This window comes from Ambystoma mexicanum, chromosome 1p, assembly GCF_040938575.1.
Source record: "Ambystoma mexicanum isolate Mex_15411 chromosome 1p, UKY_AmexF1_1, whole genome shotgun sequence".
Taxonomy (NCBI): domain Eukaryota; kingdom Metazoa; phylum Chordata; class Amphibia; order Caudata; family Ambystomatidae; genus Ambystoma; species Ambystoma mexicanum.
The window spans coordinates 1045310729-1045329710 of record NC_090921.1 but is presented as its reverse complement, the minus strand read 5'-3'; the positions used below and the strand labels follow the sequence as shown (position 1 = coordinate 1045329710).

General features: G+C 44.9%; 1 protein-coding gene across 6 annotated transcripts in view; it reads left to right on the top strand.

The window, feature by feature from the left end:
* LRRC36 (leucine rich repeat containing 36) overlaps nt 1-18982 on the top strand; it is a 1132044-nt gene that overhangs the window by 285450 nt on the left and 827612 nt on the right. For all 6 annotated transcript variants that reach the window (XM_069604413.1, XM_069604376.1, XM_069604369.1 and 3 more), the window contains one exon: nt 3426-3508. In XM_069604413.1, coding sequence (XP_069460514.1) covers nt 3426-3508 — 83 coding nt within the window. The remainder of the gene's footprint in view (nt 1-3425; nt 3509-18982) is intronic.

The following is an 18982-nucleotide window of genomic DNA, read 5'->3' as shown; positions in this document are numbered from 1 at the left end:
GCGTTTTCTTTGAAGAAGTATGATGATTATTAAGCTATCCTGACTAAAGTGTTTCTTTTGAAGGACGCTGTGTTAACAATTGCTTGACCTTTGAGAAATGAACATTCGTCTGAGGTTATGAACTTGTGTTTTGAAGAAAACACTTTTGTTTCGCCAATCGGGAACCTGTGGAAAATGAAAGTTGCTTTGATGTGTGAGCAATCCTTTGGAAGAGAGAGATTTATTTTGCCAAGTGGAAGGATCTATTACATGGAAAAGATATTTTGTCCTATGTGGAACGGAACTTTGTTATTGCTCAGAACCTTCTTGAACGTGAAATTATTCCCAATGCAGACTTGTTGGTTTTTATGTTGACAATTCTTTATTTAAACATGGGATTTTGTTTTCTCACTTTCTGAGTATATATTGCATGACTGTCATGTCTTGTGAGTTCTCACTATTGCAGTTAATTCCCCGCTTTGGATGAGTGGTAGGCACTTTAGATTATGATTGCTTGCAGAATGTTTTAACAAATACTCTAATACGGATGTTTTTGTTTCTGTTGTGAGCATTTTGTTTGCATTACTGACATAGATGACTAACATTATAGCCATAGATATTAACCCATTCAGTCAATCTGAACTTCAAATGTCCATTTATGTCGTTTAATTTTCAGATAATTATTTACTCCAGAGGCATGGTCCATCAATGGACTGAAATGCATTTAGCACTATCGTACTAATCTGTGACTACCACTTGGGATTAGCAAAATATCAAACATTGTATTGTACACTAAATATATTTCATTATATACACTGTCAAGAAAGGATTAACTTTTAGGGAATGTTTAATCTTCACCATATTTGTAGATATCTCATAGAAATCGCTTATTACCTTTGAACTTCTTTGGGTAAAATACTTTTCACCCATGGGTATTCAAAAAATCCTACTTGATAAGAAATAACTGAAAGCATTCTGCGTTCAATAGAGTGCATTACTTGCACATTGGATTTTGGAATGCAGGTAATTTAAGTGGTCTTGTATTTCTGTGGTGGCCTCGCTGTCTATGGTTCTGTTAGGAAAAGAGGGGCAGGGTCATTAGTGGCACAGTGAGAGAGAAAGATGTGAAACCTGTGATGCTGATGGGTGTAGGTCAGATGTACCTGGTTTCAGTGTGCCAATATTCTTTTAATAGTTTGGAAGAGACAGTTTGGAGCATCTTATCCAAAGGGGAGAGCCGAAGATCCGATTAGCTACAGTGCTTTGGGTCCAGGTAGCCACTGATGTGCAATAGTGTTAAAGGGCTAGAGAGGAGAGCTTAGTCGTGGCGTGGTTGGCGTTGATGTGGTAATGGTTAGACGTGTGGCGGCTGTCTATGGGGATTTGTGTGTTAAGCATCTGTGAGTTGGCAGATTGGGGGAGTCTGGAAACTCCATTACTTACCATACATAGGCTACAAGGTAAGGGTTACTGGAGGTGCAAATGTTTGGGTCAGAGAAAGCGCTGCATTGAAATTTGATGAGCTCAGGAACCCCTCTCATATTTCAGGTGGTAGTCTGAGAGATGGCGAAAACCTCACTCTAAAATGCTCAAGTGCTTTGCTTAGTGGCCTGCTGGGACCTTTGCCCTTCAGCGGCTTCGTTTGTTGGGGGCACAACAAGGTGTTCTTGGCAGAGGTCAGAATCCAGGCTCACTTCTCCCAAAGGTCCATCCTGCTATCTCTCACACCGCAAACTCTGCTCACACAAGGCACACAGCCACAGGCCAAAAAGAAATTCCCCTCTCAACAGCCACGTCTAACCAGGTGTTGAGATCGTTCTATGTCATATTTCCGCATGTTAAAGCCTGAACCCAAAAAAGACCGATTCTTTTTGGGCCTTTTTGTGTTGGCTTTAATATCGGAAATAGCACATATTGACCCCCCTACCACCCTCTGCCGGTGCTCTCCTTAAACAGTGGGGTTTAAACCCGCCGAACTCCGAATTGTACAGATTGCACCAGAACTTCAAAGTGATGCTCCATCACTGCACAGGGTTCTTTACATTGAAATGAGGAGCAGAAAAGACAGACGGTGGAGTGTGATTTCCCTGGTGTGCCCCTGGAAGCTGGGTGCACATCTCTTGGCTAAATAAGTAGTAGTGGGCTGGCTCTGCACCTGGCCCTAGAGGGACAATAGCCTTTTCAAGTAGGCTTTGTTAATCGATAAAGAAATTGCAATTATTATTTAACAAAGAAAATACAAAGTTCTAGGCTTCCTAGCCTATGAGATATGTTCAAAAGTGTGTTTTGATCTCTGCAGTGCAAATGAAGTAAACGCTGCCTGACATGTATGCGTGGCTGCATTCACAATGTATTCCTATGCAGTCTGCCTGCTTTTTGCTGGTGTAAAAAACAGGCAGACTCCATAGAAAACCACAGCATTGTCGCTGATATCAAAATCCATGCCGGGGCAAATGCTGTAGTATTTGTCTGGCGTAGAGGAAGGGGGCAGTGGAATCATAAGTTGCGATCATACAAATTGTGAAAATGAACCATGCTGGGAATCTAGCAAAGCTTTTATGCATGGCTTTTATGAAAGGCTTTTAAGCATTGGATTACTGTTACGCCTCATTTAAAATGTGCTCGTCAGTCTTCCTATAGAACTGGGCGACTCCAAACTGACCTTCCCAGTGTTCTTACAGGGAAAGACAATATGGCCAATATACACTCCAATACTGTATTGATCAAATAGGGACCACGTTTAATATTTCATCAAAAGGGTGTGCCAATGTGCTCACTGTTCACATTGGCACACTGTTCCCTTCTTTCGACAAAGGACTGTCAATTTCAGAGTTGTGTTGCAACAATAATGAAGCTTTTTATAGGCTCCAACTTTCCAATGGTGATGCACAAGTTTCATTTTGTAGCTTCAATGTAGCATTGAGTGATCTGACTTACATTTTTCAAGTTCCATTGTTCTCACAGTATATTAACACCTGCCATTGTGCATACCAAATCAAGGGAAACGGAGCATCCCAAGACTGTGTTTCATCTATTATCCTATGGCTTGGTCTTCTGTGAAGCTGGTTAATTGATGGTTAGCTTTATTCGGTATGAACTAGTATAAGGCAAAATGAAGACTCTAGAATTCCTAAACATCATAATAGTTAATTAGAGAATAACTCGATGAGAAATAGTGCATGGTGGAGTATGCTCTTTCCAAAAATATTCTAGAACAGCAAGTGGCTGTGATAAATTATCTTCTCCTAAAATGAATTTTGAGTACAATAAAATCTAAGTGACTCTCAAACCTCCTTTTCGGGCAATAGAATTACATCAGATTCAATATGCAGATGTGTGGGGGCATGGGGGTTATGATTTGGCAATGCATGCATACAAGTAATTTTTGAAGGATCAAGACACTAATTATGTTTCTTTGAAGTAAGATATACTGTTTTTACTTTCAGTGACAGGGAACCAAAGCCTTTTATATTTGATGATAAACAATCAACAAAGTTAATTTCAGATGGTGGACTGGGTGCTTTCGATGGTAAGCATATCTATCTGTCTTTGTAGCTCAGTTGTGGGTACAGACCATGAGACAAGTGGAATACAGATATGCCACAGTGAACTGTATTTTCTTTTACTTCATGTTACTGGGGAATATAATCAGTTATAACATCTTGTTTCAAGTACCATTTAGGTTCTTCCACCAAGTTTTGTTTAAATGGCACACAGGGTCTATCTCTACACGTGGCACAACCTATTACACCCCCCCCCCAACCACATATGATTCTCTGGGAACATTTTCAATGTTTAAACCTGTCAAATGTTTGTTGTAAATCCACACCAACTGATAGTGCTTCTTTGCCAGTTTTGCTTCTTGCCGTTTGCAGTCAGTTATTTTTAAGACTACCTAAATTAGCCTTAGCTCTCTCGCAGAGCCAATGTCACTGACGTTTTTGTTACATGTTATTGCCCGTTGCTGAGGATTGCATGAATTACCTCTACTTAAAGTTGCTGCATTATGTTTATTGGTGGTTCACTGTTGTACTGTTTTGATTAATGGTGTACTGTCTGTGATTTGGCCACAGAGAAGCTTGTCAAGGCCCATGTGAAGAATCAAAGCTTCTCTCTGACATGGATCACTGAATATTCAGTGCAGTTCTGTGTTTCACACTGAATTGGCATTCACTACACAGACACACATCAATATTTTAAATGGCACAGACAAATGAGAAGTCTGATGGAAAGCCACACATGGATTATCTTGTTTTCTAAAGACTGTAAGGGAGGCATGGTATCAAGTATGACAGTGACACAGGTGCTACAAGTTTCAAAACCTTTATTGAATTCTTGGGGTTTGGAAAAACTCCTACTTTGCCCTATAGCTGTGATGGGAGTAGTCTCTACCATCAAATAATAAAGAAAACACAGTTCTAGTCAGTCTATGTCGAATCAAAAAGGCCTGTAGTAACAAAACCCAATGCCTGCCCTATCTCTAATACAAAAAGTGTGTAAAGGGGAAGTGTATGCAAAGGAAAGTCAGTGTTCTAACATAAAGGATCAAGGTGGCTGAGTCAGCTTTCCTCCCCATGTTAGACAGCACGGAGTAAGGCCGCCCTGTAAACAGGATGACATACTGTGGCTCAGTTTAAGTTACTGTTAAAGGTATTTGTACCGTGCACCGTCACCACTGGAGTGGTCCCCAGGTGCTCGGGCGGATCTGAAAAGGAGGGGGGGGGTTAGTAGGGTGTAGTGGGAGTAGGAGAGTGAGAGCTGTGATGTCCTGTTGGCAGCTTCAGTTCTGTTTTCACTGTTCACTTAACTGGAGCGCAGTTATCGGGTCAGTGCGAGTTCACATGTGCTTTTGATACAAGTTGTGTTTGTCTGTTATTGCAGTGTGGTGAAGTGCGTGCAGATTGCTGTGCGGAGATGTGGTTGTGTGGGTTTCTGTAGGAGAAGTTTATGGGGAAAGTAGAAGTTTTATAGTTGGGTTAGTGTTTTTTTTCTTTTTTTGTCTTGCCCCTTAGTCTTTTCGTTACTTTGCTCCACATCTCTGGTTATCCTGTGAGTTTGGTATTGTAGTTTGTCTAGTTGGCAGGTATGATGTGGGTGGCAGTTTTCCTCTGTGCTACTTTAGTGGTTTGTGTACCTGGCTGAAGCAGGCGTCTCCCCCCACCCTGGTGTTGGCCGTGTTTAGTTTAGAGGATTCTGATCCCTTCCTGCCCATTCCTGTGTGGATGGTCCTTACCTGCCTATGTTTCCTCTGTGGACTAGCGGTATGTGGATGTGGTGTCCCGTCCCCCCCACCCCCTCCGGCCCTCCAGGTCCCTCCTTGCCCATTCCCATGTGAGATCCCAACCTACCGCTATGGGCTTGCATTATGTGGTAATGGCATCCTCCCTCCGGTTAGGGAAGATTAATGCAGGAAGTTAGGGATGATGGGTTCCCTCTCTGGGATTCTTGTTTCCCGCTGCGTATATGATTCCTAGTCGTTTCCTTCTGGTTCTGGAGCAGAGAGCCAAGTTTTGAGTAGTTTTCTGAATTGATGATCATCCCTTGTGTTACGTATGTTTTTGGTAGCTTATTCAGGTTAATGTACCAGGTGAGAGAAAGATGATCCTCTGAGTTTTCTTTTGTTGTATGGTTTTGGTTCTAGGCAGATGTCGTTGTTTGATCCGAGTGGTCTTGTTGGGTGGTAGACGTTTATTTTCTATTTTAGGAACTCTGCTCCTTGGCCGTGGATTGCTCTGTGCGTTATGCACATTGATTTGAACTTTATTCACCGTTTTATTCTTAGCCAGTGTAGCACTTTCATTGCTGGGGTAGTGTGTTCTTTCCGTGGTAGTTTGAGCAGCAGTCTGGTCGCAGCATTTTGGATGCACTGGAGTTTCTTTTACAGTTGTTCTGGCATTCCTAAGTATAGGCTGTTGACGTAGTCTACTCTGGACATGAGTGCGATGATGGTTTTTGTGGGTGAAAGAGAGGAATGGTAGGCTCCTTTTTACTGCGTGTAGGAAGAAGAAACATTTCTTGATTATAGCGTTTACTTGTGCCTCCATTGTTACTTCGTTGTCCATCAAAATTCCCAGGTTTTTTACTATCGTTGATGGAGCTGGCGCTGTTCCAAGTTCTGTCGGCCATGGGTTGTAGTGAATGTTTTCTCTGCTTTTGTATAATCATTATTTCGAATGGATTGTGTCCTCCCACGTATTCCTCATCTTATGATAATTTGTTATCTCCAGCTTTGCTGCTTTGGAAAAAAAAATTCTCAGCAGAGTGTGCTGTGCTTGAGGTCGTGGCGTCGATTGTCCCTCGACGGTCTCCGTACCGTGTCGACGTCACTGATGGTATAAGTAGCTCGAGCCGCGCCCGTTGCTTCAGTTCCGTTTTTCCGATCGCTTTGCTATCGTGAACGGCGCGCTCCGAGATTTTCTTCGTGAAAATGTCATCTCCTTCAACTCCTTCGACACCCAAGACTGGGTTCAAGAAGTGTATCGATTGTGGATCGAAAATGTCGATCACTGATCCTCACTGAGTTTGTCTCTGGTGTCTCGGTTCTTGTCACCGAACCGACGACTGTGGTTCCTGTCAGTCCATGATCGAGAAGGACCTTCTTGAGAGGATAGGTAAACTGTCGGTGGGGAGGGAAGCCTCTAAGAAGGCTGTTCCAAAAAGCATAAGGACGCGACCGATTCGAAAGAATCGGATCAACATAAACACTCCAAGAGGTCTCGATCTAGGAGTAGATCGAGACACTCTTCTTCCTCGTCAAAAAAACTGAAGAGGAGACCTAGATCTCCCTCATCGTCGTCATCTTCTGAGTCGACCGAAGAAATTCGATGTCCGACAAAATCGGATTCCCCCAGAAAATGGGAGGAATTCCGTAAAAAGATGATGTGGGTTTTCGAGAATGCGGCCCGACCCCCTCGAAAGAACCTCGGAAGAGCCATTCCTCTAAGGTCGCTTCATTGGACGACAAAGAGAAGTCGAGAACTACCTTGGTAAAAGCCAGTAGTATCGAAGATACTCAAGTCGACGCCAAGTCGTCGAAGGCTCCTTGTGAGTCGAAGGCTCCTCGAGAGTCGAGCACATCTCCGGTGCCTCATAAAAAGCTCAAGTCATCGAAGGCTTCGACGGCTTCATCGACGCCATCGGCGTCGACTGCTTCAGCATCGAAGCCAAGAGCGTCTTCGACACCTGTATCGAAGTCTTCTTCGAAGTTCCCGTCGACAACCTCGAAGGATTTTTCTATTCCTTCGAAGGAAATTGTTGAGGAAGAAAGGAGATTTACTCCGTTGCCCAGAACAGACTTTTTTAAAGCTATGTCCTCAATTTATGAGGAATCTGGCTCGGAGGAAGACGAAGTCACTCCCTTTGGAGTTTCATATGGCACAAGACAAGTTCCTGAGGAACTCATTGATCAGGAATCTAGAATGAGAGACCTGAGTGATACTCTACACTCTGCTAGTGGAATTGACACCTCCCCAGAGTTAGAATTTGCCAAACCTGACCCTGCAGAACATGCAGACTCAGGGTACAGAGGTCTTATGAACAGGGCAGTTGAATACATGGGTTGGGGTAACACTTCACCCGTGTTTGAATAGGACGACATGACAGATATAATTGTCAAAGGTCCCCCAAAAAGACCCAGTTCTCCCCTTTCATAGAGCTCTTCAGAGAACAGTAGAAAAAAATCCTGATAGCATTGCTGCTACAAATAGTAATTTCCCAAAGAAATACAGACCAGCTGGTACGGATCCTGAATATTTAAACAGGCATCCGACTCCAGAAAGTCTGGTTATTCAGGCTGCATCCATAGCAAAACAAACTGCATATCCCACTATCCCTCCGGATAGAGAGGACAAGAAAGTTGATGCCTGGGCCCGTAAAGTTTTCACTTCAGGTAGCATGGCCCTGAAATCGACAAATGTCACCTGTACCCTGGCCAGGTTTACCCATACCATGTGGGACTGTATTTCGGTGGCGGCTGAGCATATTCCGGAATCCAGACTCCTTAACATGCCCTTTGATGGCTCGAGGCTATTTGGCAGTAAGGCTGACGAAAGCCTAGAAAAACTCCAGACCTCGAAAGCGGCAGCTAAATCTCTTAGTGCCTCCATGCGCCAGCCTCAGAAAACCTATTCAGGATCATCTTCCTGGAGAGGTCGTTCTTTTCGCTACTACTCCTCATTTGGTAGAGGAAGAGGACAGACTTCTCAAAGAGGCAGAAAAAACTTCCCTCGTGGTGGACGAGAAAGAGGTGCGCAATCAGCCTCAGGAGCGGCATCTTTGCCCTCAGCCACTCCTGCAGCCGCCTCCAAATCTCTCTGAGACCTTGCTCCACAAGACACCAGTGGGAGGCAGGATCTCTCAACATCTGAAGGAATGGCGAGGCATTACCTCAGATGTTTGGGCACTGGAAACAGTAGCTCAAGGTTACTGTCTCCCCTTTCTAAAAAGGCCTCAGAAACATCCACCGGGAGCCAACTCCATAAAAATTCCAGACCCGCTCCTGTTGCAGGAAATTTTAACCCTGCTAGAGAAAGGTGCCATAGAACAGGTACCTGTAGCGGATAGGAACAGGGGTTGGTACTCCCCATACTTTCTCATCCCAAAAAAGGACGGAGGATTGAGACCCATCTTGGACTTAAGAAACTTGAACAAGTTCCTCAGGAAGGACAAGTTCAAGATGGTGACCCTTTCTCAGATCCTTCAGGCTCTACAACTCCAAGACTGGTTGGTATCATTGGACCTTCAGGATGCTTACTTTCATGTGCCAATCCATCCAGGGCACAGAAAGTACCTGAGGTTCGCGATTGGCAATTCTCATTATCAGTTTCGAGTTCTGCCATTCGGGTTGACCTCCGCCCCGAGGGTTTTCACCAAACTGTTGGCGGTTGTGGCAGCAAGTCTCAGGACAGGAGGTATTCACATATATCCCTACCTGGACGACTGGTTGATCAGAGCAATTTCTCCAGAACAAGCTGAGGAACATCTTTCGATCACCTGCCACTTCCTCCACAAACTGGACTTCTCCCTCAATTTCAAGAAGTCCCACATGATACCAACCCAGAAACTCCAGTTTATCGGAGCAGTCTTGGACACTTAATCGGGAAAAGCCTCGCCTCCCGAAGTGAGAGCTCTCCACATCCAGCAGATGGTAACGAAGTTTCAGAATGCCCAACATCTACCGGCCTTCGATTTTCTCAGGTTGCTCGGCCTCATGGCATCCTGCATTTTCCTAGTACCAGAGGCCAGGTTGAGAATGAGATCCCTTCAATGGGCACTCAGAACTCAGTGGTCCCAGTTCTCAGGGAATATGTCAGATCTTCTGCAAGTCCCGAGTGCAGTTGCTCAGGATCTACTATGGTGGGCTTGCAACAACAACATTCTCAAGGGAGAATACTTTTGGCAACCATGGCCGGAGATAACAGTAGTGACGGACGCCTCACTCACGGAGTGGGGAGCGCACACCAACGATCTGACAATCAGTGGTCATTGGTCTCCATCTGAGTCCAAACTACAAATCAACCTATTGGAGCTGAGGGCAATCAGACTAGCGCTGAAGGCCTTTCTGCCCTCTGTACAGGGAAAGAATGTCCTGAGAATGACGGACAACACAGTGGCCATGTACTACCTCAACAAGAGAGGAGGATTAGGGTCACTACGACTGTGCAGAGAGGCAATGCAGCTCTGGTTCTGGGCAATACGAATACGAGAAGGAATCTCTCTATCAGCAATTCACTTAGCCGGAGAGCAAAAGACTGCGGCAGATGCTCTGAGCAGGCAGAGCAGTCTCCCACGAGTGGGAGCTAGCTCAGGAAGTCCTTCAAGAGATCTTCGCCCTTTGGGGAACCACTCAAGTGGATATGTTTACTACTGTGATCAATCGGAAGTGCGAGCAGTACTGCTCAAGGGAATTTCCTCAAAGAGGAGCTCTGGGAGACGCATTCGTAGTGGAGTGGAAGTTTCCACTGCTGTACGCGTTTCCCCCAGTCCCCGTGATTGCTCAAGTAATCAGGAGGTTGAGAAAGTTCAGGAAAACCATGATACTAATTGCCCCGGATTGGGCCAGGAGAACGTGGTACCCGGATCTTCTAGACATGTCCATCTGCCCTCCAATACGTCTTCCGCAAAGAGAGGATCTTCTCTCGCAAGAGGAAGGTCGGGTTCGCCATCCAGAGGTCAAGACACTCAACCTTCACGCATGGTTTCTGAGAGGTTGAGATACAAGGATTGGGATCTTCCGGATGACGTAATGGAGATCTTGCTTTCGGCCAGATGGCCAGCAACAAAATCTTTATACCGATGTCGCTGGAACAAGTTCAGTAACTGGTGCAAAGATAAGAATGTGGACCCTTTTCAATGTGGCACCCCAATGATGCTTTCTTTCCTACTGCATCTAGCCAATCTGGGGCTCCAGATAGGGACAATTAAAGGATACCTTGCTGCACTGTCTATTTTCAAGCGCACCTCAGAAGAGGTTTCATATTTCAAAATTCCATTGATCATTCAATTCTTAAAGGGGCTTACTAATGTATACCCCCCAGTACCTTTTCATGTCCCAACTTGGGACTTAAATCTAGTACTATTATTGACTTGTATACCTTTTGAGCCCATGCACTCCTGCCCATTGAGGCTCTTAACATTAAAAACTGTACTTCTTGTGGCCTTGTCATCAGCCCGCAGGGTTAGCGAACTTCAGGCTCTCTCATGCAAACCGCCATTTACTACTTTTTATAAGGTGTAGTCCTTAAAGTTAAACCTTCCTTTTTTATCCTCCTCCTCATTTGGGAAAGGAAGAGGAGAGATTGCACAGACTAGATCCCAAGAGGGCTCTTACTTTCTATATTTCAAGAATGGCTAAATTGAGGTAAGATGACCAACTATTTGTGGGTTATACTGGTCATAAACTAGGATTATCTGTAACAAAAAAGACCATATCCCGCTGGATCATCTTAGCCATAACTGAATGCTACATGTTAGCAGGAAAAGACCCATCAGATGGGCTTCATGCCCATTCTACAAGGGGTATGGCTACTTCTACGACTCTAAAGAGGGGAGTCCCGGCAGCAGATATTTGTTCAGCTGCTACTTGCAAAACAATACACACTTTTGTAAAACATTATTGTTTGGATACTGCCTCCTCTAATGAGGGTTTATTTGCCAAGGCAGTTCTGCATTCTTTCCATGAAAACTAATACTCCCACCTCCAAAATGACTACTGCTATGGGAGTCTCATAAGATGAGGAATACGTGGGAGGACAAAAGCAATTCGAAGAACAAGTTACTTACCAACTGTAACGTTCTTTCGACTGGATGTTCCTCCCACGTATTCCTCATCGACCCTCCCATCCTACCCCGCAGTACAGTTTACGTTTTCTTACACTTTCCTCTCACGAAGTGTGCATCAGTTATGGGGCACGCCTGGGTGTTCCTCCTATATGTGTTCATCGAAAAAACAGAACTGGAGCAACGGGCGCGGCTCGAGCTACTTATACTATCAGTGACGTCGACACGATACGGAGACAGTCGAGGAACAATCGACGCCAGGACCTCAAGAACAGCACACTCTGCTGAGAATTTTTTTTTCCAAAGCAGCAAAGCTGGAGATAACAAATTATCATAAGATGAGGAATACGTGGGAGGACACAATCCATTCGAAATAATGATTATACAAAAGCAGAGAAAACATTCACTACAACCCATGGCCGACAGAACTTGGAACAGCGCCAGCATGTTGAGGTTGCTTGGTCGGCTTTGTATGATCTGTTGGATGGTGCTGATTATTTATTTATTTTTATTTTTTGAAGTGGTATGGGCGAGGTCATTGCATAGTTTCAGCAAAGGTATCAGTGTAGTGTTGAAGCCAGGGGGCTTCTCATTTTGTTTATGATTTGAAACAGTTCTTTTTGGGTGTTGGGAACTTGTCAAAATATTTCTTTTTGGCCTTTTGGATTTCCTTTTTGTATGAGTGGATTTGTTGTTTGAATTGAACTTTCCTGACCCAGTCATTTTTTTTCTCCATTCTGGTTCAAGTTTCCGGTTTCTCTTTTCATGTGCTGAGTAGCGGAGTAAACCATTTTGTTGTCGCTCTTTTGCGTGATGCGGTTAAAGGTTTTTCCTTGGAGATCTTGTCTATTGTTGTGGTGATCCACTTGTTAAGTAGTTCTGTTTTTCTGTCAAGGTCATCTTGATTGTTGGCAGTGGTTTGTTGATTTCCAGTAGTTCAGTTAGGTTGTTATTTTTGATTGTCCTCCAGTTTCTTTTAATGATAGTTGGCAGTTTGACGGGTTGTTTGTTTGTTGGTGTAGCCAGCATGATCACGAAGGGGGTGATGAGGTGGCTACTGCAGAGGATCTGTATTGGTGGCGCCGTGGTAATGAGGTTTTTGTTGGCGAAGATTGCATCTAGTGTATGTCCCACCGCGCAAGTTGCTCCTTTGACTAGTTGATGTAGTTTCATTGTCTTCAGTTGTTTGGCTAGTGCTTTTTGTGAAACACAAGAGTTGGCAGGGTAAGTCAAAAATGTCCACAGCGCTTGTACAGTTAATATTCAAATAGCACCAGGCAGCGGGTGTCTGGGAGGTGTGGGTATACTGCCAATATACTACCACAGCACATAAACAATAAACAGGGTCCCCAAACACACTGCGCCAAAGAAGTGCAACAATTGAAATGCGATCTGGTGTTTATTCAGAGTGGTCAAAACAGCCTGACACGCGTTTCGAGCTTTACTGGCTCTTCATCTGAGGCTTGTATTTGAAGTTAATGGTTCAATTGCAAAGAAGGCATGAAGATGCCTGTGAATGAGTCAACTCTAATGCTTCGCAGATGCGGTAGAGGTCTCAGTTGCAGAAGGAGTAGCAACAATATTCGGCTCGAGCGCTGTGATTTTGTGTGTTTGTGGTTTCCTCGTCAAACCAGAAGTAGAAGTTACCAAGGATTATCAGGAGTTCCTGTTCAATGGCTAGGTTGGTGATTGCTTCAAGGCATCCACGAAGGTTGCATCGTATGTCGGTGCTCTGTATACGAGAATGAATTTGAGGTTTGTTTTGGAGTTTGTTGATAGGCGAAGGATTAGGGATTCCCAGTTTTCGATTCTGAATGGGTCTTCTCTTTTAATTTTCAGGTGTTCCTTGTTTGCTATTGACAGTCCTCCTCCTCTTTTGTTTTTCCTGTTTGCTTGTGCGCTCTTGAAGTTGTCAGGGAGTCAGTTATGGAGTGTGATTTTGTAATTGTTACAAAAAAAGGCAGTTTAAAACATGGGGCGAGGCCCGCTTGGCTTTACACGTTAAAGTCACTTATTCATTCCAGTTTTCCAAAGGTTCTTTCACAGTTCAACAAAGGTTCACGTAGGTCTCCCTCAGTCAGGCTCAGACCTCGCACTTGTAGGGGTTCCCTTCCCCAAGCTTTATTCACATTCGTTAGGGGTTCCCTTCCCCCAACTTATTTCATACTCCAGGTCTCCCTCGGTCAGGCTCGGACCTTTGACTGATGTTGAAGACCTTTGAATGTGCAAGGCTTTTTCCATAGACCTCCGCAGGAGCTCTTTCGACGTTCACTTTATCTTTCCCTTATAGTATTTGCCGCAGTGTCTCTTGGTCTTTGTAGTTTCAGAACACAGTTATCAATGTTCAAAGATAACTTTCTCTTAAAACAATCACCTTTTAACTTCCTCCTTTTGACTGTATTGATCTTGACAATTGTGCATTTCAGAGTTTGTTCAATGGCCACTTTACAACAAGACGTTAAACATTTTGTGGAGACTTTCGAGTGGGCTACTTACTTTCGCCGGACCACTATACTACTCTGTATCACTGGCTTCACAGTTATCCGTAATTTTAAAGTTTACTACTGGTTTGCTGTCTTTCGCGTCTCATCAGCATGCGCACAACCTTCAATTGTGAGATACACTATTGCGGCTTAAATCATTCCTTGGCACAAACTGGCCTCTCATGCCTTTAACTAACTCACCAGGTGTGTGCATTCCTTTCTTGTCTCTGTGGCTTTGATTCACAAGTCAAGGTTGATACCACAGACTTTGGTCGCCTCCCCAAATCTGCCATTCACAGGAGAGGGTCACTGGCATCCTTGACGCACAATGCAGACTTCTTTTTGTCTAGGATTTGTCTTTCACTGCGCATCCTTCACGTTTTCCAGAGGCAACGATCTCCTGCAGTGACCTTTAGGGTTTCCCTATCCTTTGCTCTGTTCCCTCAATCGGTCGTCCTGCTCCAGTGGGTTCGTCTTCACCCCGGAAGATCTACTCCTTCTCGTGTCTCACCTTGCTCAGAGTGTGTCTCTATGTTCCGCCTTTTATGGTTATGTTTATTGAGTTTATATAGCGTTTTACACCAAAGCGCTTTACAGAATAACAGGTACAGTAATGAATGAAGCATAATTTACAAACATGAAACAAACCAGTGGTAGAGTATTTAGAACAATTTACTTAAGGGGGGAGGAGGAAGGAGAAGGGGTGGGGGGCGTTTGACCTCCTACGCACTATGCTGGTTCCAGTGTCCAATTTGAGGAGGGGGGCAAAGAGGGGAGGGGAGGGGAAGGGAAGGGGGAGACTGTGGTATGAGGGGGGGTAGGGAAGCAGAGTCGGGGGACTGGATAAGGGCTTTCAGGGAGGAGCGGAAAGATGGGTAGGTGGGGGTGGAGCGGATGGAGAGAGGTAGGGAGTTCCAGTGGAGTGGGGCCAAGAGTTGCAAGGAGCGGAGGCGGCACAAGGGGGTGCCGATACAGTGAGAAGGTAGAGATCAGCTGAGCATGAGAGAGCAGGAGGGAGAGTAGAATGAGAGGAGGGAGGAAAGATAGGGGGGCAGGTCATGGAGAGATTTATAGACAAGGCAGAGGAATTGAAATTTCAATTGTGAGAGGAAGGGGAGCCAGCCGAGTTGAGAGAGTGAGGTAGAAATAGTCTTGAGGGCCGAGAAGACATAGAGTCCGGATAGAGGAGTGGTAGATGGATTTTAGGGGAGTCAGGTGAGATGCAGGGATTCCAAAGAGAAGAGAGGAGCAGTAGAAGAGACGGGAGAAAATAAGGGAGGAGATTAGGAGTTTAGAGGCGTGGAAGGTGAGTGAGGGGTGGATCATGCAGATGTTGAAGAGGTGGTGCCGACAGGCACGAGAGGTTAGAGAGATGTGGTTGGAGAAGGAGAGAGAGGAGTCAATATGGAGGCCAAGGTTGCGGGCATGGGTCGAGATGGGGAGATTGGAAGGGGGAAAGTGGATGAAGAGAGGAGGGGAAGGTGAGAGAGTGCTAGGAGGGAAGAAAAGCACTTCGGTCTTGTCAGTATTGAGAGAAAGAAAATGGGATGACATCCAATTTTTTATGGCCGTAAGGCAGGGAGAGAGAGTGTGGTGGAGGTCCGAGGTGAAGGAAGAGAAGGAGAGAAAGATCCTTTTATCTGTTTTGGGGGGAGCTAATGGGTATCGGATGTATGCGATTAAGGTCAAGTGCCTGACTTTGCCTCACCTGATTAACGGGACATGTCTAATGAGATATGCAAGTGTTAGCCTCTTTACTCTGTCGTCCTCTTCCTCGGCCCAGTGTTTGTGTAGAAAGGGGAGGGGAGTTGGAACATTGGTAATCCTATAGAATAGGATGGGGTATGGGCACAGTATGGGCACAGGAAAGGGAGGAATACTGCGTCTCACCATCGGTTGCCTCACCTCCACTCCCGAAGATCCCTCACCCATGTGATCCTCCCGCACTGGTCCACCCCCAGGGTCTGGATCCAAAGGCGATGGCCGTGCCCTGGCCACCTGAGAGAGAGAGATCACCTGGGACTAGCAAGTAAGACACCCGTTGGTTTCTCACAAGACACACAGTTGATCCAGAGCAATGCTCTGCCTTCTCAGTCTTCCAATTATGATTGGTTCCCCCTGAACATTGCCAGCCACAGTAGAGTTTCTGAATGTCATCTATTGCTTCTATTGTGAAGAGTGTTGGGGTGCCTCCCGTCCAGGCTTTTCAACTCGCCCCACACAGAAATAACTCTACAACTTCTGTTTCTGGCATATACTGGCAATCAAGGGACCTTCTGGCACACAGCAAACACGCAAAAATTGGCAAAGCGCATGTAGATTGCCTTTTTAGCAGTTCAGTAACACAAGTGGCATTTGTTAACACGCCTAGCACAGTGATACCATTACGTGCAGAGTTTAAGGTGTTTAAAGCTGCCTTTTTCATCCAGGCACCCTCCCACCCTTGAGAACCCCAGTCTAAAGGACTACATCAGGGCTGGGGCATATTCCAGGTGACTGGTGCAATGCTGGTGGCTGAAGTTCAGAGTGTGGCACAGAGTTCTCCTTCTGGGCACAAACGCAGTGTGTGGCACACGCTGTGACTAGGGGGAGCACCCTGGCAGATCCAAAGTATCCAGAGCAGTTACATTCACACCTGGGTACCAGAGCAACTCGCACATGCTCAGAAAGTGGTTGGAGTGGGCCATTACCCATGATGCAACATGGCTTAGGAGAGTGAACTATTAGCCATGCGGACTGTTGCGCGATCGAGCAAATGTCCAAGCCTTTTCTACACGGCAGCACCATATGACAGGGATGATCTTCTCAGAGCGCACCCTCCTCATCAATGGACAGCATACTGCTCTCCAGGTCTCCCACCCACCTCCTTCTATGATGCCAATACTACTCTTCTGCTACCCAAATCCCAGGACTAACTTTCTTACCAAGCCTATTCTCATCCCCACTCAATACTCCACCAATCTCTGAGACAGGTACTGAACCACTGGGCGGTCTGTTCACTCCAAGATATCTTGACTCTCTCTCCCATGATCGATGCAATGATTTCTGTCAACCTAGGCAAAAGGGCATTATGCAGCCCCGTAACCACATTTAACTATTCCTATAGCTTTCCCTCTCACCAAATATGCCCTAGCTCCCGTTTTGCTAAAGCACACTGATAGACCAGGTACAGCGTGGTCAGCAAAATTGCCCAGCGCAAATATGGCAGGTAGAGAAACAGCATGGGAAGAGCCAGCATATAGTGCCCACACAAATAAGCAATGTACAGCATGGGATTGGTCCAGTCCAAGCTTCTCTCAATTAAAGGTGCAGAGTGAGTACAGGTTTGCATGCGTCCCTCACAAATCAATCATGGAAAACATGGACATGGTAATTCCAAGCTTCCTTCACAAACACATACAGAATGGACAGGGCCTGTGCACTCTCCCCTCACAAAAAAGGGATAGCATGGCTAGTGCATTGATTTTCATCAAATGGTTACAGCACTCAAGGCCACTTTAGGTTTCCCTTAACTACAGGTACCGCAGAGTAAGTGCACGCAAGCACTGACAAAGCAAGGAATGATATCCATCGAAAATAGGCCATTGTACAGTATTCCCCGACATATAGGTGCAGCATGGGCAAGGCCATTATTTGGAAGCTACCTTCACAAATTGGTATAAGTACATGTATCATGGGCGGGGCAATAAAAGCTTTCCTCACAGACCAAACTGGCACAGGATGGACAAGATCACTGTAAGCCTTCCCCACTGTCACAGCGTGGCCAGGGACTAACTCACTAGTTAAAATGCTCGCCTCGGAAATAGGGGCCAATCTGCACTTAGCAAGTTAAAATCACTCAGCAAGACTGAATTAGCCCTTCATCCTTCCTGTGTTCTAATTCTAAATTGAGCACTATTAAATTGGTGATGAAGCATTTCAATTGGTGGAATCTGACATGATGATGCTGCATAAAAGAAAATGATAGTTCTTAGTATAATTATCTTCACCATGGACCGGGTCATTCACAAAGAACAGGGTGTGACATGGGTGCAGGCTCCGAGGCAGCTTGCTAGCTCCAGAGCCTGCCCAGGGTCTGCTCTGTAAATGCCCCTCTTCCCCTTAACAGCACTAGCTGGTGATCACATGCCAGATAGGGAAAGGGTTACGTACATGGAGCATACTGCATAAACACTGCAGCTTCATGCAGTAGGTCTCTTCAATCCCTCACCGCTAGTTTTTCTTGGTTATAAGAAGGTAGGGACAGCACAGTGAAAAATATGGAGATGAGGAAGTCAGTGTAGCTCTTAATGAGCATGCATGCACACTTAACGTCTTTCTAAAAAGCTTAAACTATGAAAGGAACTGCGGCCCATTGCCAATTCCTTATGTAGCAATTCTCCATTCCCAATTTTGCGTAACCTTCCTGCTTTCTAATGGAAGAATACTTGTGGTTTAGGGGGTGGACCAGAGAACATGGCAGAAAAGCATAGCAGAAGCACAATTGATCTTTCACAGCACTGGTACGCGTCTTGCCAGAGAGTTTTTAGTGTCATAAATTTACCAGCCAAAAAAGAGAAAGGGGGCAGACCAAAAGGAGGCTTGGCCGTTCTATAAAAATAGTCTTATATAATTGAGAACTCAGAAATAGTGAGTGATAACATTCAAGGGACTATTCCAGATGCTGGAAATTTGAAATAGCAAATTGTTATAATACTTCACATATATATCCCCTCCCCAACAAGGTAAGGATAACTATATGTTAATGGAACAATTAGATTAGAACTCTACACTCATACATATTGTGCAATGCAGGTATTCCACCCATTGGGACAAATGTATTATTATTGGAATTCATTAGAAACACATTTGCCCAAATAGATTGGAGAAAGATACTTCGATGCAGGCAGCTAATCAACAGACACGGTTTGAAATTGATTAGATAAAGGGCAGTCGTCAAATGAGACAATGAGATCTCTCTGCAAGGAGGGGCGTTTGGATTGTATAATAAAAATATACACACAATTAAAAAATGCAAGCAATTAATTAAAAGGCTGAGAAATTAAGCAATGGATTGTATTCTGCTGGACCTATTGACTTAATTTAAAACTAAGGATGTAAAAAGTTCTTTGCTCTTATTGTGTATGATATGGGGATGTGCTAAACTTGTTGCTGCCTCCCATATAAATCCAGTGGAATGGCAAATCATGTAATAACCCTCTATGCAGATATGTATGCAGTACATATAAGGCACTGATTGCCCA